The following is a 21,066-nucleotide window of genomic DNA, read 5'->3' as shown; positions in this document are numbered from 1 at the left end:
CACCTGTCAAGTTTTAGGAAGATTTAACACAAATTTGTAATGTTTTTTGAAACAATGGGTCCTTGTTTTCAGACAGAGGACTTTTTTTCTGGTCAGCGACTGGGATTTTTCCGGTCTTGTGTCGACATCTGTTCTCCCCTTAGTGTGGCTGGGGTTTAGGCCTAGAAGCAGAGATAACTGGTCAGTAACTAAGTAGATTTACTCACGCAATGTACTTAAGTACAGTTTTACTGTGTGAGGGGGACAAGACATGTGGGAACCTCTCTGATTTAAACTCAGTTGATGTTGTACTTATTACTTCATTACATTTATTTGAACACACGCATCAACAATAAAACACCAACAATGTAATATATTCTACAGAATGAATACTTTTTCTTTTAGTACTATATATATTTTTGATGTTAATACCTTTGTACTTTCACTTAAGTGAAATTTTGAATGTGGGACTTTTACTTGTGAGAGAGTATTTCTACACTGTGGTGTTACTACTTTTACTTAAGTACAAGATCTGAGTACTTCTTCCAGCCCTGTACACGTGGAGGCATTGTCACTGTGGTGTGAGATTGGCATTTGCACCTTGAAGTGAATCAGAGTCGGATGTGACTGTGAAACAGTGAAATCTGTGGAACAGATTAATGAGCTGCTGTCTGCGTGACATTCAGTCACGACCTTTGTTCCTGCTCACTGGCTTTTCTTTTATTTGAAGGAGTATGAAGACAAATTTAACTTGAAGGAGCCACACACAACACACAGGCAGCATGAACACACACTCAATGTTACACTAAATTTGTGCTGTCGTTTACACAGTGGTGGAGGAAGCATTCAGATCCGTAAAAGTACTAATACCACACTGTAAAAACACTCCACTACAAATAAAAGTTGCATTGAAAATGTAACTTAAAGGGAAACTTATATTGGAATTTTTCAACCTGGAACTTCTTTTCCTGGACTGTGTGACTAATTGGGACAACATTTTTTGAAACTGGTCCAGTATTGAGCTGGCACCCCATCAAAGTACGTCCACTAAAGTGTTTGTTTTTGTCACTAACAGGCTCACATTGTTATTATAAGTGTCTGGCAACATTGTGGAAAGGATCCCTACAGAGACTGACCCTCTTTTAAATGTAAGATCCTTTTTGTTTAACTAGAAACACTCACTATATCGCTCTCGTCGAAGCCACCAGACTCCAGTCATAAAAACAGTAATTTTACCTCGCATGAAAGTCGCTGCCCAACCGCTGCTTTGGCCAATTATTTTGTTTGTTGTGTTATTGTGTGACTTTATTGTTTTTGTTTTTATGTGTAATTGTGCGTATTTGGTGTTTTAAAGGGTTAAAAAACGCCAAAATCACAAAATAAAACAAGCTAACTGATCGAGACAGCGGTAGCGACCAGAGAGGTAAAATTTCTAGTTTTGTCAACGGAGTCTGGTCTGATTTGTTGTAATTATATTTACCTGACTCTACTTCACTTTTTACTCTGAGGGTGAACCAGTTCACCTTCGGTCGGGTTTGGGTATTACACACTTTATTAATGATATATAGAGTTTGTTCCGCCTTTGACACCATTTTCTGGTTACCATACGATCCAGCAGACGGTGTGTTCAATGACAGAAAGATTTCCATTACTCTCCCGCTCCAGTTATTGATTAGATAAATATTTTTCATGTGACCGCTCTGAAAGTAATGACGACAGTGTTTGGTTGTCAGAAGCTCCTGTAATTTTGGCATCATACCAACAGACAGACAGGTTTGTTGCTGTTTAAGAAAGGTCAGTCTGGGTCTCTGTGGTCTCCAGTAAAGCTTACTCAAGTGACAGTGGCAGGCACAGGATCAATGAGCTCGCAAACATCCAGATATCAGGAAAACAGACTGCTGACTGATCAGATTTCAGTCTGGGAGGAGGAGTGTGAGAGAGGGAGAGAGAGAGAGGAGGGGGAGAGAGAGAAAGCGAAATGAGGCTGGATAATTAGGAAAAGCAGGCTGTATCCCCAAAGGGAAAGAGCAGCGAGCCCCGTACATGCAGCTATTCGTACCAGCCCTCCGTCTCTATCTCTTTAAGAGCCGAGCGAAGGAGTGTGTGTTCAGTGTGTGTGCGTGGGGGAGGGGTATTGGCTGGGGTGGAACAGTCCTGTAATGAGCAGATTTTAGAGAGAGAGAGAGATAGAAAGAGAAAGAGCGAGGCCGAAAAACAAGAGAGGACAGATGACTTGGTGGATTTGGGATATAACAACACTCCAGGTTCATGCGAGTGCTGAAACGGAGAGGACAAAGGGAAGAGGAGAGGAATAATTAATTTTTTCTCTTCACATCTCCAGGAAGAGAGGCAGCCTCACCTTCACATCACAGCGGAGAAGAGAGGAGAGAGAGGGAGGAAATAAGACGAGAGATATTCACTCTCCGTTATGTCTGCCGAGGTGTGTGTGCGAGGCTGAGGCTGTGTGTGTGTGTGTTGTGGATGTGTGTGTCTGAGCGTTAGCCTGAATTGCTTGTTTCCAGGCCATCATGGTATATCTCCAACTTCTCTGCTCCTCTGATTTTTTTTAATGGCGTACAAGTGCAGCAGCATCCCTGTCCTGTATCCCTCTCTGAGTGCCGGTGCGACAGGGACGTGGGGATGCTGTGATGTCTGATTGAGCTGAGCTCTGTCGCTGCTGCTGCCTCCGCTGCTCTGTGGGCCTCTGAGACTGCTGGAAAAGCCTAGGCCTCGCTTGTCTGGAGCGCCCTGCTACACAGCTGAAGCGACGGGCCGGCGAGATCCCCGACTACGAGGCTGCGTGGAGCAGGAGAGTGGAGGAGGAAGTGGAGGAGGAGAAAGATGAGAAGCACTCTGAGCCTGCACGAGAAGCAGCGTGCACACCAGAACCGTCGCTGAGGCTTAGGCTGCTTCTTCATTGTAAGGTGTGATGCTCTCCGGGCCACGTCCTGTTTTTATAACGAGGAGCTGGTGTTTTACATCCTAAACTAACAGGAGAGGGAGAGTCGAGGCCCTGTACCTCCATGCTACCAGATTCAAACGAGGCCTCCTCCCTCTTTGCTCCTTCTGAGTGAACCAGGCTCCTGTTTTTTCTTTTTCTTGACGTTCTAAGGATTTGCCTAAACCTGTTTCATGCATGTCCACTGGAGGCAGGTTTGACTTTGATGACGGGGGGTCGTACTGCGGGGGGTGGGAGCAGGGTAAGGCCCATGGCCGAGGGGTTTGCACGGGGCCCCAGGGTCAGGGCGAGTATGCGGGTGCCTGGAGCCACGGCTTCGAGGTCCTGGGCGTGTACACGTGGCCCAGCGGGAACAGCTACCAGGGCACCTGGGCACAGGGCAAGCGGCATGGCATCGGAGTGGAGAGCAAGGGCCGCTGGGAGTACAGGGGGGAGTGGACCCAGGGGTTCAAAGGTCGCTACGGGCAGCTGGAGAGCACGGCTAGCGGTGCCCGGTACGAGGGAACGTGGAGTAATGGCCTGCAGGATGGATACGGCACTGAAACCTACTCTGATGGAGGTAAGGCTGCTACTGATTCAGAGCCACTTTGGCCTCCATGTTTCTTCCCAAAGCTTTTGTTTTCACACCAAACCCCAGATCAGAGATCAGATGTAGGCCAGAATAAAGCATCGCTGCTCATCAACAAACAGATTTTTAGGCTGCAAATGGACTGACTTGCTAATTTAGCTGCTGCTAAAATCCTGGGCTACTTAAATAACATGTAGGTCACATCCACAGGCATCGATGAATTACTGAGCAGGCCTACCGGGCACAGGCCCAGGGGCCCAAAGGGTTAGGGGCAACATTTTAGATAGTGTGCTACTAGTATTCATTACACTGTGTATGCAAAGTGTCGGTGTGGATCTGCTGTGGCAGGAAGCTTTAATTCAGAAAGCTTCTCTTCATCTCCAGTCTGAACTAAAAACTGAAGTTCAGCTGCAGTTTTTCAACAGTCAGCAGCACCTGACAGTTGTGCTTTACCTGCAGAATGTCACTACACACAAGACAACTACAAAGAGATGCAACGTTACCCAAATGAGACACTTAAATGACTCCAATGACTACAAAGAGACACTAAACATTCCCTCCAGGATTTTGCGATGTCGCGGTCCTAACTATTAACACAAATTCAACATATCTCAGCGCGACCTGTCACCGGACGTTTTCCGTGAATTTCACCGATCATTGCCATTTCCCACAAAGCGTCACATGTGAGCTTGTCACTTCCTTGTTTACAAGACGCAGCAGACACGTGTGATACCAACGTCTCACATTTGTCGATAAATAAAAAACGGACAGTGAAAAACAATATCCGGATCTTCTTAACGAATGCGGGGGTAAACTGTTTTGCAAAACGTGCAGTCTAGCGGTTGAACAACAAGGAAATCATCTATTGAGAAACACTTTTCCAACCCAAAATATATACGCGTAAAATGGCAGAAACACTTGGAGGACGTCAGGCGAGACAAATCACCGGGACACAGACTGCTGCATCCCGGTCAATTGCCAATTGCAGGGTTCGCGTCACGGTTAGGCCCGCAAAATCCTGGAGGGACTGTTTAATGACTATAATTCTACAGTTAAGAAAATCACATCTACCTTTACAGTTTTCACTTATTCCCACAGTTTCATTACAAAAAAAACACACCAAAACATCGCAACTTTCATCGCAATATTTTAGAAAAGCTGCCTCAAAATCAGGCATTTTAGACCGCAACAATAACTAAAAAGGCTGGCGAAATCCTGGAATCTAAATGACTACTAGGAGACACCAAGGGGTGGGGCCCTTTTACATGTCTGTGCCCATGGGGCCTGTCCTCTCACAATCCGCCCATGCCCATATGAGGAGGGCACTCCAATCTGATCAGCCTTCAGGTGATTATAGAAAACAAGTGAGACGGGCTGCGGAAGTTAAAAGAGGACGCGTGTGTCTAATATTAGAAATGAAACCATGTTGGAATCACTCGTGTTTAGAGACTACACAGATGTATAAAAACACATCTTCACCCCTCTGCATCACACCCTCTGTCGCCACGCGGAGACAGCAGGTCAGCGTGTCACTAGAGACCAGCTCGAGGCTCTTCTGCTCTCTGATTGGCTCTCTGCTTCTGGTATTTTATTATTTATTTATTTTATTTCGGTGGTTTGTAATCTAGGCCGTATGATAACCGATGCTGCCTCCGAGCACCGCGCCAGGGACCCGGATGATGGAAGCGAGGTCAATAAGTGATGCAGGTGGAATGAAAACACCGTGTGTCGGTGCTGCAGTGAAGGTGGAGGTTGTTGGCCTGAAACCGCTCCCTGCGAGAGAGCATTAAGGCTTACACCTTCAGGTTGTTCTAACAGGTAAAAAAGCAAAGATGGTGTGGAGGAGAAAACACATATAAATATATATTTAAAAAGACTGCGTCACGCCACAGCTCTGCTCCTCTCTTCCGATCACGTGGAAGACCGCCGACAGATGAACATTGCACGCACGAGCTGACACATTTTTCCACAACCCAATAAATGAGCAGGACGTTGTTTTCCACACAGACACACGGGAGACTCACCAACAGGCCTGTCAGCGGAGCAAGTGCTTATTAAGAAATGAGAATAGCCTAATAATAACACCATATTGTTATTGTGCTACATGCAGCCGCGTGCACCTGCAGACAGGTCCGACGAGCGCGAGACACAGTCCGGGTTTATGTTTCAGCACCTCGGACAGCTCCCGTCGCCAAAGAGCGAATCTAGTTTGTGGAGCCTTAAAACGCTTCAGGAACAAACTTGTAAGTAAGATGAGTCACAAAAGGTAACTGGGAAAACAAAAAATACTTATACAGCAAAATACTTGGGTGAAAAAACAAAATCATTCTGTGGCTGGAGTTTGTTTGTCAGCAGACCCAGTGTACATGAATATGTATTGCTGTTTTTGCAAAGAGTAAACAGAAAGTCAGTATACTTTACCTGTATATCCAGTATGTCCAGTGGTGGAATGTAACTAGTAATGTAAATTTACTCATGTACTGTACTGAAGTACAGTTCTGAGGTACTTATAATTTAACGACTTTATACATTTAAATGAGCAAATATTGTACTTTTTTACTCCACCACATTCATTTTATGACTTATGACTTAGTTATTGTTCTTTAGTTGTGCATATTCTAATGCCTAAATGTGTAATCTAACATTGCAGACTAGAAAAGTCAATAAATTAATTGTGCATCCTAAACAAAAATTTCAGTGTGCTGTAGTTGGACACTATTCTCCCACAATGCATTGCACAAAGATAATGGAGGAGCTGCTCAAAGCCAAAGACAACAAATCTTTGGAAAAACATTTTGCTTTCTTGTAAAGTTTAATTATAAGCACTGCACAAACATTATCCTATATAATAATACAGTACTACAGAACATGCTGTTAATATTCACATTTATTAAAATGGGACACAGTAAAAACGTGGCTGTTTTAGATTTAGAATAAAAGAGAGAATAGAAAATGTAAACCTTTCATACATCTGTGTGTCTACGAGAGTGTTTTCAGCACCACGGACAGCTCCAGCTCCACATACATACTAATACAATACAGAATCTGTTGTTAATTATACTTTATTTACTAAATATTAAGTTTTTGGAGATAATGAATCAATCCATGTTACTATGCTGAACCAACAATAAAATAATGCAAGACATGTGTTGACTGAGGTCAACCTAAATGTGAATTTAGAAAGCTATGGCCAATTAGCCAAAATGTCTCTCCGAAGATTTAACACTTTGTCTTCTGCTCAATCAGATTAGTTAGTTTTGTTACTGATTATTTTTCTTCATTTAAACCTGTTTCACTCTGAGTTGTTGTAGTTGTCAGTTTGTGAGGAACATTTAGCTGTGCTGCGGAGGAAACGCCCAAAGTTATGTAATTTCCTACAAAGTAATGACCACATTCATTTAAAAGCTGTAATTACACTATTAGAAAGCCATAAGATCCAGACTCTGCAATAGAGCAGCACAACTGTAACCAATTTTTAACCACATGTATAGCTTCATGGCAGATCAGCAGGAAATGCCTCTTACAGTGACCTCAGGATGAGGCAAAGAGCGTAAAAAATATCTGATTGATCGGTTGTTAAAGAGAAGTCATGCTCTGTCACAGCCAATCATTTGAAAAGATCCACCAGCCTGAGTGAAGCTCCTGTGTAACTATTAGATATTTGCTTGTTCTGATGTTAAATTAACTGGATTTCAGGAAGTTTTTCTTAACTGGGCTGATGTCATTTCAATTTTTACATGATGAAATAATTATCACCCGACTCTGCAGTTTCCCTCAGCCTCATCTCTATGAACAGATATCTGCATATGAAGGTAGAATCTGAATGCAAGAGACAAGATTTTGGTAGCCAAAGTGTTCTGGTTTCGTTTGTAGTCCAAGTAGTATTGACCAATCACGTTTAACAGGCTTGCAGGTAAACAGTCTGTGTGGAGAGGCACAACGCATCAGCTGAAATGCAGTGTCAGAAACCATCAGCTATCGTCTGATAACAACTTCACTTTTTATCAATCTTGGAACCCCAGATATTATCTTTTTTGTTAATTTTTCTGCATTTAATTGCTAAATGACGGATTGCTAATTGGACTGTAAACAATAACCGGCAGACAGAACAGGAAGTCTTGTCCCGTTACCCGGATATCTGCTGGCTACGCCGGAAACATAAAAGCAATAGTCACTGCTAAATCACCATCGGACGATAGCCAGTGGGTTCTGAGATTACCCTCAGCTTGACCGATGCATCTTTTAGCTTCGTTTAGCTCATTGTTTTGGTTTTACGGCCTATTTACTATTTCACTTCAGTCTCATCAACGTCATTTCCAGCAGCATCAGTAAGCTGCATTAAAACATCTGATATACCCAGACCATACCAGACACAGTTAGAGACCAGCTGGTGAACATAGTGGAGCATTCAGCAGCTACAGAGCCAAATATTTCCCTCAGAAGCTGGTGGAGACCAAAAACTGAGCTAAAAGAGAAAGAAAACTGGACTTACATTCATGAGATCCTCACAAATACGACTCTAAATTAATGTTGCTCTGTGTAAGAAGGCTAAATAAATAAGTTTGCTAACACGTTTACCATAAGAGGTGATAACAGGTAAATGTTGGGTTTCTTCTGCTGCCCCTTAGTAACCAAAGAAATGTGCTTGTGCTGCTTTCATACCGTGCAAAATAAGTTGTCAGGCCTGACAATCAAATCTAAATGAGCCACTTGGGTTTTGTTTCAATTATGTCAAAATGCTTTCTTATAGATTTGGGGTTTTAATTTTAACAGTATTATTTATTGTTAAGTTCTGTAAATTTGTGCAAACAGATTATTAATCAAAAAGCACAAATTATTCATCTTTGCACAAGAGTTTGTTTTTATTGTCCATTAATCCTGCCAGTCTCAACGGGAAATAGATTTATGTGGCCAAATGCATGCAGTATGTTTAACACAGGGCTTCTGTAAGAATGACTGAAGCTGCACATTTATTAGAGTTCAAAGCGACTATTTGTCAATTTGGGCTAAGAACCGAGAAAGATGTGAAAAACTTGAAAAATGGCACGTTATGTGACGGGTAGCTCCTTCATGGGGCGTTCAGATTGGGTCCGTTTTAAATTCTAACAGAAGTCGTTTCATCAACGCAAAAATAGATTTTTACTTTTTATTATAACATTTTAACCATCCAGATCTACGTATAATGATCAGTAGGCCGATTTCATGTTTAAAATGTTTATAGTTTTATGGGTTAGTTTACTTAATTTTGTCTTTTGGCCTTTTGATAATCTGCAATTGACTTTTCAAGCAAAAACACCAACCTTAGCTGCAGCTCCAGCTTCAAATGTGAGAATTCTTATATCATTGTAAACTAAATATATTTTTTTCGACAGTGAGTCAGACCTGACTTTGGGCTTTGGGTAACTCAGATGGTGATTGTTCTGTTTTTTTTAATGAAGCAGGTAATTAAAGTAAAAATCGTTAGATGCAGCCCTAGTGTCAGTCACCTTGCTTGATTGATTAATTCTTTCTCTGAGTCAGTCGTGTCAGGAAAAACTGAGGCTGAGCCCTGACCACACAAAGGAAGTGTAGACAGCTGTTAAAATGCCTTTCATAACATAAAGCTCTCCAGCTTTGTCAGCAGGAGCGGCTGCTGTCGAGCTTTCCTCTAAACGAAATTGACATATCGCGAGTTGGAACAGGAGGCAGTCGCGTTTCCTGCCCAGAAATATGAAACTGGATCTGCTTCAGCTCTCCTTCTGACCACCGTGGGGATTTGAAGAGAGTAAGATGTTGACCTCTCCCTACAGCAGGACTGCTTTGTATTAAAGTTTCTCCAGGGAACTCTCCTCCTTCCTGGAGGTCCAGGTGTCGATTGCAGTTTAGTTTTTTTGTTGGCGTAGATGAAGACGATGAGTGAGAGGACATGACATGTGGGAACCTCTGTGGTTTCAACTTTAAATGTTTATGTACAAGAAAGGGTTTTATTATTATTGTGGAACAAAAAGTCTTGTTCTTCTGTTTTACAAATAATGAAACTGTCACATTGCTCACACTTCAACTTATCTAGTGGTGAAATGTAACTAAGTACATTTAAGTATTTTACCTTAGTACTTGCACTTTTATTTTCATGCCACTTTCTACTTTTAATCCACCACATCTCAGAGGGAAATACTGTACTTTTTACTTCACAACATTTACCTAACAGCTTTAGTTACAAGTTACTTTACATATTAAGATTTTTACAATCAAAAATGTATAAATAAAAAATTAAATTACTTTTGTTAATAAACCTCCTTTTTCTGGTAATCCCTTAAGCGTGGTTTCCTCTATTTGCTGTGGCCTCTGAGCCATAACAGTGTGTGTGTTTATATATATATATTTTGACTATTTGGATAATCATTTAAGTTTTCAGCTTTTTCCTTTTAATTATTCTAATGTATTGTTGCTTTGGGCTGTTGGCTGGACACAACATGCGTTGTGAAGGTGTCACTTTGGGCTCTGGGTAACTGTGATGGCATTTCTACAGAAAATAATCAGCAGATTAATCCATAATAAAAATACTCAACAACTACAACAGTGAAATCCTACATTTACATGAATGCTTGAGGAATAATATTCTAATGATATAATATATAATATTATCACAGTCTCAGGGGACATTTTATTGCACAGTGTACTTTTACTTTTTTTACATTCAGTACATTTTCATTAGATACCTTTGCTTAAGTAACATTTTCAGTACAGGACTTTATGTATTTTTATACAGTCTGGTATCAGTACGTTTACTTTAGTAAAGGATCTGAGTAGTTCATCCACCACTGAACACATCACACACTCTTACAGTATGTTGGTTTGACTTCCATACACCCCTTCTGTCTAAACTGACAAATCTTAAACATCTCAGGCACAAAGACGTCCGATTCACTCGATAAATACTAAAACGTGGTCAGTTTTTAGAACGTACATAATTTTGTACTTGCCAAATATCTGGTGTTACTCTGGGTTTATGCCAAGTGTTTCTTTGATTTATTTTCACAGCTTTAATGTTGTGCCAACATACCTCAGTTTGGCACTGAATTATTTCAAAGATTTATTTCCAGCCACAAAAAACGTTACACACAAGGATAATACATGCAAATGGTCTCTGTTGCATGTCACAATACACTTATACCTCCCACCACATGGAATAATTGTACCCCTTCTGTCAGTCCACATCAGGAGAGGCTGATTACTACTATAGTACCTTTTAGCCATGCATGGCTCTGGGGGGGGGCAACACTGGTCTGTCTGTCAGTTGGTCCACCACTTTCGTTCAGACTGAAATTTCTTAACAACTATCTGATGGATCGCCATGGAATTCTGTATAAACTATCCCCAGAGGACTTTTCCTCTGATGATAAATTGACAGCTTTGGCTTTTAGTGAAATGTCTCAAGACGAGTCAGAGTGTCATCAAAGTTATTACAATTCAACCTGAGAGGGACATCAAATAGTTGTTGAGATATTTCACTCAAAACCGCAAATGGTAACCTCATGGTGGCTCTAGAGGAAAAGTCCAGCGATCCCCAAAGTCAGTAGGATTCATCTGCTGGGAAACATGAATATCTTTACAAAGTTTCATAGAAATCTATCCAGCAGTTGCTGAGATTTCAGTCTGGGCCAAAGTGGAGGCCCGAGTGACGTCCTGACTCTCACTGTGTCTCTGTTTGTCTTTCAGGAACATACCAAGGCCAGTGGCTGGCTGGGATGCGTCATGGCTATGGCGTGCGGCAGAGTGTACCGTACGGCATGGCGGCCGTCATCCTCTTCCCTCTGCGAACGTCCATAAACTCCCTCCGCTCCGAGCACAGCCACGGCCCTCCGGCTGTGCTGGAGGACGGCACGGCCACCACGCCCACTGACGGGGTGGTGGCCGGGCTGGCGGGGAGTCCTGTGGGACGAGGTGGGTTCGCTCTGACAGCTCCAAGTGAAGCTGAACGCCAGAGGAAGAGAAAAGGCCGCTTCCGCCAGTCCATCCTGAGCGGCCTGAAGCTACGGCGCTCTGAGTCCAAAAGCTCCTTGGCCAGTCAGCTCAGCAAGCAGAGCTCTTTCTGCAGCGAGGCTGGCATGAGCACCGTCAGCTCTGCTGCATCTGACATCCACTCCAACGCCAGTGAGAGTGAACAGGGCGCCCCTGTGGACGCCACTGTCACAGAAATGTACGCTGGCGAGTGGCGGAGCGACCAGAGAGCTGGCTGGGGCGTGAGCCGGCGCTCGGACGGCCTCCATTATGAAGGCGAATGGGTGGGGAATAAGAGGCACGGATATGGATGCACCACCTTCCCTGATGGCACCAAGGAGGAAGGAAAGTACAAGCAGAATGCGTTGGTGAGCGGCAAACGCAAGAACCTGATCCCGCTGAGGGCCAGTAAAATCAGAGAGAAGGTGGACCGGGCTGTTGAAGCTGCCGAGAAGGCCGCAGATATCGCCAAGCAGAAAGCAGAGATTGCCATGTCAAGGTAAGATGTTCCCTTTTCAGCAACACTTGTAGGGGATCTGCACCAAATATAGAATCACTGAATCTGAATGAATGGATGGAAATATGAAGTGAGAAAAAGTCTTTAACAGCAATAAATAAATCAAATAAACATCATTTTATGTCTTGAAGTCATGATTGACATCGAAGGTCATGAGCTTTTATCACAAGGCAGTAACATTTATTGTTGGTTTGTGGCACAGAAAGTTTTTCATACATCAAGTTGTTGGTTTCAGCATCTGACTTATGCTTTTACATAATCTCTAAATATCAAAAAATAGCTGGTGTTGTTTTTTGGTTTAGAGGTTTAAATGAAAAAGTGCCAGTCACACTTAAAAAGCCTACTTCTAAGTCAAACACATTTCAAAGGCAGATTTGACTTAAATGAGGCCAAACAAAGCAGGGCTTCACACGTACAGAGTTGCTAATAACCTTTACAGCTTCAGCTGGTTTGACTGCAGTGATTTCTACCTGTCCCGTTCAGGATGAGCCACGCTCGTGGGAAGGCGGAGGCAGCTGAAGGAGTGGCGCAGAAGGCCATGGAGGAGTGTCGACTGGCCCGGATAGCTGCCAAAGAGCTCTCCCCCTCCTTCCACATCTATGGAAACGGTGAGCCGGTCCAAGCTTTCACACATGCTGCTCTGTTCACGTGATGTTGGATAACATCCCAATTATTTCAGTGACATGTTTGCAATGCAGAACTACATTAATATTTTTGACCTTTTAAACACAAAGACTGCCTTATTATTGTATCGTCAGACAGATTAATTTATATTACACTACTGGCTCTTATGATACATGTGATATAAAAATAAATTTTTAAACCTGCAAGTGTTTGACAACCAAGCTGAAACCAAGTGAAATTGCTTAATATAATCATATTAATCTGATAATATACTATTAATGTAATCACTGTAAAGCTGCAAAATTAAACTGATTCATTGATTAGTTGATACACAGAAAATAAAAATAGCTGGTTCATCATTTCATCATTTTAGTTTTCTTTTGCTGGTTCCAGCTTCTCGAATATGAAGATTTGATGCTTTTCTAACTGGCATTTTTCACAGTTTTTTGAAATTTTTATAAACATTGATTAATCAAGGAAAGAATCATTAGTTGCGGCCCTAAATCAGTGTATATTTTATTATATTAAATGATTCATGTGATGTGTCACACTCTTCAACAGACAGCCTGTTAACAGTGTCAGTTTATTAATAATAATAATAATAATAATAGCAATTGTAAGTCGCTTTGAATAAAAGCGAAAGCTAAATGAATTTTTTTTTAAAAGATTATTAATAATTGTAGTGGATTTTAAACTGCAGAATTTAATTTAAAGCTGCATTAATTACACACTCTAATTAAACACAACTCTGACATTATCGCCTAAATAAATAATTATCTATTTACTCTTGCTCTCAGCAGACACAGAGCAACATTAGCATTCAAATGGAGTCGTGTTTCTGGCTACCTGATTAATGTATGCAAAATATTTGCCTTTTCTGCCAAAGGCTCCTCTATGTTAAACAGCTTGTCTGTCTGCTGAAAACAGTCACATTTATTCATTTAGCTGAAGTTTTTATCCAAAGCAACTCACAATTGCTATATATGTCAGCGACTGATCACCTCTGGAGCAACTAGGGGTTAAGTGTCTTGCTCAGGGACACATAGGCGGATGTACCACAGTGGGAATCGAACTCCAGACCCATGTGACTGAACTGAAATAGTGAAACCAGAAAACCGAAGCAAAGAGCTGAAATTTGCTAAATTGCTCAGGTGAGCAGATCCAGGTGATAAAACTCAAAACACAAAAGTGATCGCTTTCGCTTTATACTATTACTTTACTGTTTGTGTATTAACTTCAACAAGAGCTATTTTACATTTAAAAATATAACAGTGTTACTGTTTTTGTTTTTTGTTTTTTGTTTTACAGTTTAAGTTTGTGCCAAATGTCTGTCCACCTTATGTTGCTTGATTTCCTCCAGAGACCCGAGTCGTGACTACATAAAAAAAGGCAGCAAATGACTTGAATTGAATGAATTGCACTCTTTATCTTAATTTAAAATCTACATAAAGGCATTTATTAGTACCTGAACTTTTAAAGATTAAATAAAAATAAGTGGATTTACAGTATGTGCTAGGCTCAGTGTTTACAGACATATTTTGATCTCATAATAAACACCAGACTTCAAATGATTAGCCTATGAGAATTTAAACTAAATCAAGTGTATTCACTCCAATAATCCTCTCTAAGCCAGCCGTGATTGCCGGCACAAGATCCAGTTTGTGTGCAGCTTTTCTCTCCTTTTTTGTTACCCTGCATGCTAACAGCACTGACACACACACTCTGTGGGTCTGATGGACTCGCCGTGGATTGGTGCCAAATCACTTCACCGGTGCTATTGTGCTAACTGTGTTTGCAGGGCTCGAATGTCAGAGGCCCAAGCACCAGGACGCCAAGGACAAAGACCACGAGGTGATCTCGACAGGAACAGACAGTCCGGAGCTGTGCACACCGGACACCACGCCGCCTGTAATAACACCTGATCTCAGCCCCGTGCTGAGCGTACCCACCCCGCCCCCCCACAGCCCACCCAAGCACGCCCATCGTCCCAGGAATGCTTGCTTCATGCGACAGGGCGCTGTGGACGATCTGGGCGGGGCCGAGATCCAGGTGCTGGTGGAGGGGCGGGGGATGGATCTGCCGAGGGGAGGGGCTAACAATTGGACTGACGACATGTATCCGGACCGAGGAGGCAGCAGCCGGTCCACTACACCGTCCCTTCTGGAGGAGCAGGAGGGCCAAATTAACGGCCACGAGCAAGCCCCTTTGTCCAACCACAAACCACGGGAGAAATCCTTGTCCAATCACAAGTCCCGGGAGCACGCGTCCTCCTACAGAGCGTGGGAGCACTCCCTGTCCAACCAAAAGCCGTCCAAGCAAACCTCTTCCAATCACAAGTCAAGGGAGTACTCGTCCTCCAATCACAAAACATGGGATCACTCTTCCACCAATCACAAGGCCTGCGAGCATGTCTCTTCCAACTACAAGCCGCAGGTGCACATTTTATCCAATCACAAGGCCTTGGAACATAACATGTCCAATCACAAGACTTCTGAGCATGCTTCGTCCAATCACAAGTCCCAAGATTATATCTCTTCTAATCACAATGCAAAGGACCACGTCTCTTCTAGTTACAACCCTCGAGAGCATGTCTACTCCAACCACCATTCAAAGCAGCACAACCCCTCCAACCACAAGCTTAACGAGCATGCTGTAATCGACCAAAGGCTAGATGGCCTCACCGGGGGCTGGACCGCTGAAAGCACCCTTAGGTGGAGCCCCGCCCACTCACGCCTCACAGAGCAGGACGAGGAGAGGATGAATGACTATACGGTTGACATGAGGCTTCAGTGTCCGGACTCGCAGACGTCTCAGGGGCTGGGTCAGGACTCCCCGGCCCCTAAAAACAGCAGGCTGCGATCCCGAGTCCTTCGGCCAGTCAGAGAGGGATCCATGGACTCTGTACAGATGCTGGACAACCTGAATGTGGGGGCAGAGCTGGAGGAGTGGCCGCTGCACAGGGACGTCACTCTCTCCCCTCCCCTAAAGTCTCAGCCCATCACTCTGGAGCAGGAAGGAGAGCATCTCACCCTCAAATCAAACTCAGTAAGTCGTCACAGTAACAGTATGAAGTCGTCTGTTTCTGTGTTTAGACATGTAAGGATCCATTTTTATTATGATCCCTTTAATTGCTCAAGGGTTATAACAATTGAATTAAGGAGTAAGTTGAAATGTTTGGGAAATACGCTTACATGCCAAGAGTTTGTAAAATGTAAAATTTAGTTCGTGTGGATTAAACAAGTGAGGTGCAACAGAGCCAGCAGTTTCCCCTGCTTCCCAGTGTGTTGAAGAATTATTGTGAGCCAATTTCAGTTCAGTCTGATGACGACTTATCATAGCGTGGTTTATTGAGCCCGCCCGAGGAGACACAAAGTGCCAGCATACATGTGAACACATCAAATGCCAACACCAAATCTGAAGGAGGACATCTTTTGGTCCCTTTTATGTTTCTGTCTTCCCCCTGGTTCATGTAGGTCAGCGGTCGGCAAATAAGTCTGGCATTGGGCCAAAAATTTGTCTAAGTCAAATTATTTTAAATCTTTGTATATTTGTGAGCATGTTTAGCTTAGTCAGTACTGTGCGAGACTCCCGATAGGAAGGTTGTAAGATCGATTCCAACTAACTGCAGGTATTTTTTTCTACCTTTTTAAACAAATCGATTGTGATGACACTTTTGCACATGCTTACAATAAAGCATGTGCGTAACATCGTTTGATCCGCATCCATAAATCTACGGACGCTTCTTTTCATTTCCCTGAGGAAATTCAGGGGAATCCAATCACACTTTACTTTACTGACGGGTGTGTCAAGCAGGCCAGAGTCTCTTTTGAATGTAGTTCAGATTTCTTCAAAGTAAAAGCTCTCAATAAACTTGTCGTAAAGCAGTGCTGCACAAAAAGTTGTCGCACTTTTATTTTGGAGGCACAATCACAGGAAGTGATTATGTGAGTAACTGTAACAGCAACAGCCGCTATCAATTTATTTATTTTTTATTTTTCTGCTATCAAAACAATAGGGCCAGAGCCGATGCCAACCGCTGATGTAGGTGTTACTTTTAGGTCATCTTTAACTGGCCTTAACCTAGAACAACAAATCTATCTGGTGTAATGTTGGAGCCAGTAAGTTCTTGTAAGACTCAACCTTGGAAGATTCCCAGAGAACACCGATATTTGCTAGCCTGACGCCTGAGCTACTGTTCTCCACCGTATCAGTCTAACTGTTACTTTACTTGAGTATTTTCTTCTTCTGTTTCTACTTCTACTCCGCTACATCTCAGAGCGAAACATTTTACTCCACTATGTTTATCTGACAGCTTCAGTTACTTTACAAAGTAAGATTTTTACACACAAAACAAATGAGGAGTTTATGAAACAGGCAGTCACTTTTCATGGAAAAACATTTCATGGTTTGCTGCTTTTCCCTTTTTATTATTTTTATGTATTTTTAATCATTTTGAGGTTTGGACTGACAGAACAAGCAGTGTGAAGGTGTCACTTTGGGCAATTATGCAACATTTCTCACTATTTTCAGAAGTTTAACAATCGATTAATGGAGGAAATGACCAGCGGATTAATCCAAAATTAAAATAATCATTAATTGCAGTCTGATACAAAATAGTTAATCGACCAACTACAACAGTAAAATCCTGCTTTTACATTAATGCATGATTAATAATAATCTAATAATATATAATAGTATAACAGTTGCAAAATGCCATTGTTTCATAAATAGGAATGTGTTTTTTTGTCATGTCAGCAGCCCCTGACAAACATAACCATACTAACAGAACTTTTTGAAAGCAGGTACTTTTGTGCTTTGACTTAAGTAGAAATTTAAATTGAAGGAACAAAATTTAACAATGATATCTGTACAGGATTAGTGTCCACCATTGCTGGTTCTAGTCTTCATGCTAAGCTAAGCTAATCGCCTGCTGGTGGTCAGTCAGATTTAGACAAAAATGAAATGTTGTCAGCACGGCTTTAAGAATTCATTAATTCTTTCTGGCTGTTTTTGTCCTAAGGCTGTGCAATAAAACATTAATGATAATTATCGCAATATAATTTTCCTCAATATCAATATAATAAATGTTCAATATATCGTCAATAAATAGTTGGTTTAATTTATTTGAATCACGAACAAATTAGCGCCTAAGTTTTCTGTTAAAATATTTATTTTGATAAGGAAAAGGGACTGAAAAAATATTTACTAATCATATTTGTTAAAAAAATGTCTATCATAATAGTTTTGAATGTTGTTCCTCAGATTAGTGATCCACTGGTTGGCATCAAGCGTTTGTCCCATTCTGACCATAAAGAAAAGTTTAACCACATAATTAACCTTGACATTTATCGTGATAATTATCGATATCGAATGATATTAAATGTTTTTATCGTGATAACATTTATGGCCATATCGCCCAGCCCTATTTTGTCCAGAATGATGAAAAGTTTTGAGTCTGTTACAGTTTTGATTCATGACTCTGACTGGCTTCTTCTCCACAGCAACAGCAGCTAAGGCTCATAGGTATTGTAGTATTTAGAGCCGTTTGCCACACCAAACTAAAGAAAAAAATTAAACTGGTGGTTGTAACATAAACAGAGGATTTATAAATAATCCGAGCAACAAAATCGTGTTCTGCACTCTTCCTTTCAAGACTCTGCTTCTGCAAAGAAATACTCTTTATTTTTTCAGTACTTGTTGGGCAGAATGGTTCCTTTCAGAGAGTTATATTATTAAATATATCATATTTTTATCATTACTGATGATCCAACAACTAAGCAGCATTTTAACGTTGCAGCTGGTCAAGGTGGAAAAAAATTTAACTACAGTTATATACTATTATATACTGTTAGATAGTTTAATCTACAGCACAGTATAATATTTTATAAATTGATCATATGTTCTGTAAAGTAACTAGTAACTAAAGCTGCGGTGCAGTAAAAAGTAAGGTACATGAGCAAATGTACTTACTTTTATCATGTTCCACAGCAGGGATTGTTGAAATGACAAACAACAACTCAGTCATTTTTGAACTGCCATTTGTTGAAATATGTTGTTTTTCTTGGAGTCTTTGGCTCTTTTTGTCTGTTTCCCAGACTTCCGTTGAGTCTGAATGCATGTTGTTCTTACAGATGTTTCCACTGAGATATTTAACTCCAATAACATGCTTCTTCTCTCCTCTCTTTGTCTTCCAGGGCTCCAGCTCTATTCTGGTGGTTATGGTCATTTTACTCAATATTGGAGTAGCCATTCTTTTCATTCACTTCTTTATTTAAGCTTATACAGGTATGATCTACTAAGACTTATTGATAACTACAATATATTATATTATTACTTACTGAGACGGACATTCTGCCTATTCGACTGGAGCCCGCGGCCCGAGTGACGGACACAGCAGAGCCTTTCTATTGTTGCTACTGGTCTTTTCACCTCTGTTGAAGCCCATTTGAGTTTCTATGAAAGCACCATTGTTTTTCAAATGCTTATTTTAAGCTTGCTACCATAGGAAAAAAGTAAGAAAGTTAAGAGTGCAGCTTTAAACTAGCGTGGCGTATCGGGACACACATGCATGAGCGTCCATCAGCTACGGTTAAATGGACTGGAGATGGCACAGGCAGTTTTGCCCATTTTTCCATCACTCTAGACAAGAATATAGCAACCCTTGTTTCCTGGTTATCATGAGAAACATGCAAACTCCATCCTAAACCCCACAGACAATAACCCCTTTTGCCTTTTACCCCTGTCAGCCCCATTCACCAGTCTCTGCACTATGCGCTACATGCAGAACTATGCTGCAAGAGTAGATCCATTTTAAAGGGCTCCGTCATTATTCTTTTCTTTTTTTTTCCACTACGAACTACACAAACACACACAACCATTGCATGAGGCTGTGTGGGGTTTTAAAAGTGCATTTTTCTATCCCTTTAACATCACTGTTTCTGTCCTCATTTGTACGCACTCCATCCTGCTTGTCGTCACTTCCTGTCGCGCCGCACCTGTTGGCGGAGATTTTGGAAATCAGCGCCTGCGACACTTCACGTCCAAATCAAATCACAGAATCTGACCGCGTCAGATTCACGTTTGAGTCACGATTCAAATGTCAGCGACCAAACACACGCTCCCAGGACCCACGAGTCTAAACCTCGAGGAACTTCCTGACTTTATTGTTAAGTGAAAACACACACACACACACACACACGTTCACACACAAAAAACACACACATTTAAGAGCTGACATACTGAGGAGGATTTGTACAGCCTTGAGACTGTTATGTTATAACCACTAATTCTACTATATATGTGTATGTGTCATTATTATTCAAGTTTGTTACTTTTTTGCAGTTTGCAAGACAGAGAGAATGCTGAGTGCCTCGTATTTATTAATTTTTCCGTCTCAAATTTATTTAAAAAACCCCTAGATAAACACCCTACGTGGGCAGGATAAGAGGAGACGAATAACCTCCGACATTAAGAAAGGTGACCCCCAACCTTCCCCAACCCACCACCCCTACTCCTGACCCCAAAAACCTCCCTTTCACTCTGAAATGGCATGCACTGTTTTGTCTCTCTCTCCCAGTCCCCCTTTTGGACCAGTCAAAAAGGGAAAAATGGGGTTTCTACGGTGTCATTTCCAGACACTTTCTGGGCCGGATGAGATTTTTTTCAGCATGTTTGTTCAGCCTGCTCAATCTGGTGTCAGTTTGTGAGTTTCTCCCTCTCGTCTCTTCTATCCAGCAACACAAGGCTACGTGAGACATGGAGAGCAGTGTAAAATAAAACGCTAGCTTTTAATTCTCAGTGGATACTGAAACGTCCCGAGTTTATGAATGATATAAAAAGAAACTCTCTGCTACTGTATGTTTTATACTTCGCACCCAGTGGCATCATCATGTTGTGACATCATTGCATGCCCGAGCATGCTCTTTCTTACTCTTTGGTTTATGAGGTTGTTTCGAAGTTAATGTGGAGAAAATAATGAAATGTTTGAAATTAATGAGTTTGGTGTGGTTATTGCTGCTGTCACGCCCTGTTCAATCCATTCAGTTTCATAAAGGTGGTGAAGAGCTGAACAAATCAATGACTAGGAGGGATTCATGGCTATACTGAATTTTTTAATGATTTTTTAATGATTGAGATTAAATACTACAGACATTTGAATCTGGTTATTTTATTTTATCTGTAAACAGTTTCTCAGTTGATTTATACGGAAGCCCTAGGCGGCCATACATTCATACATTTTATTTACCCGTGATAACAGGATCATTTTCTCGAGATAACGAAACTTTGTTTTCTAAAAATAATGACATAATTAATTAGAGATCTTGAGAAAACAATAGTCTAGTACAGGGGTTGTAAAGTAAGTTTGGCATCAAGCCAATTGTTTTTAGATCATTTAAGTCAGTGTACCCTGTTAGCTCAGTTGGTATAAAAATGGGACTC

General features: G+C 41.6%; 1 protein-coding gene across 1 annotated transcript; it reads left to right on the top strand.

Moving 5' to 3' along the window:
• Nucleotides 1–1,908: 1,908 nt before the first annotated feature.
• On the top strand, nt 1,909–20,620 carry si:ch211-146m13.3 (junctophilin-3). Its single transcript, XM_038702136.1, has 5 exons — nt 1,909–3,497; nt 11,205–11,985; nt 12,487–12,611; nt 14,426–15,672; nt 18,822–20,620. The coding sequence occupies exons 1-5, from the start codon at nt 3,116–3,118 to the stop codon at nt 18,900–18,902; spliced, it is 2,616 nt and encodes an 871-aa protein (XP_038558064.1). The 5' UTR covers nt 1,909–3,115; the 3' UTR covers nt 18,903–20,620.
• Nucleotides 20,621–21,066: the final 446 nt, after the last annotated feature.

Source organism: Micropterus salmoides, unplaced genomic scaffold (assembly GCF_014851395.1).
Source record: "Micropterus salmoides isolate LMB-PRFRI ecotype aquatic unplaced genomic scaffold, ASM1485139v1 Ms_hic_scaffold_6, whole genome shotgun sequence".
In the NCBI taxonomy this organism is placed as follows: Eukaryota; Metazoa; Chordata; class Actinopteri; order Centrarchiformes; family Centrarchidae; genus Micropterus; species Micropterus salmoides.
The sequence above is the reverse complement of the archived record's forward strand: the minus strand, read 5'-3'. Positions and strand labels throughout refer to the sequence as shown.

Excerpts from the sequence above, each read along its gene's own strand:
- si:ch211-146m13.3 (XM_038702136.1), top strand. The coding sequence starts at position 3,116 with ATGTCCACTGGAGGCAGGTTTGACTTTGATGACGGGGGGTCGTACTGC. Across the intron at positions 11,986-12,486 it reads GCAGAGATTGCCATGTCAAG|GATGAGCCACGCTCGTGGGA; the intron begins GTAAGATGTTCC and ends TGTCCCGTTCAG. Across the intron at positions 12,612-14,425 it reads CTTCCACATCTATGGAAACG|GGCTCGAATGTCAGAGGCCC; the intron begins GTGAGCCGGTCC and ends CTGTGTTTGCAG.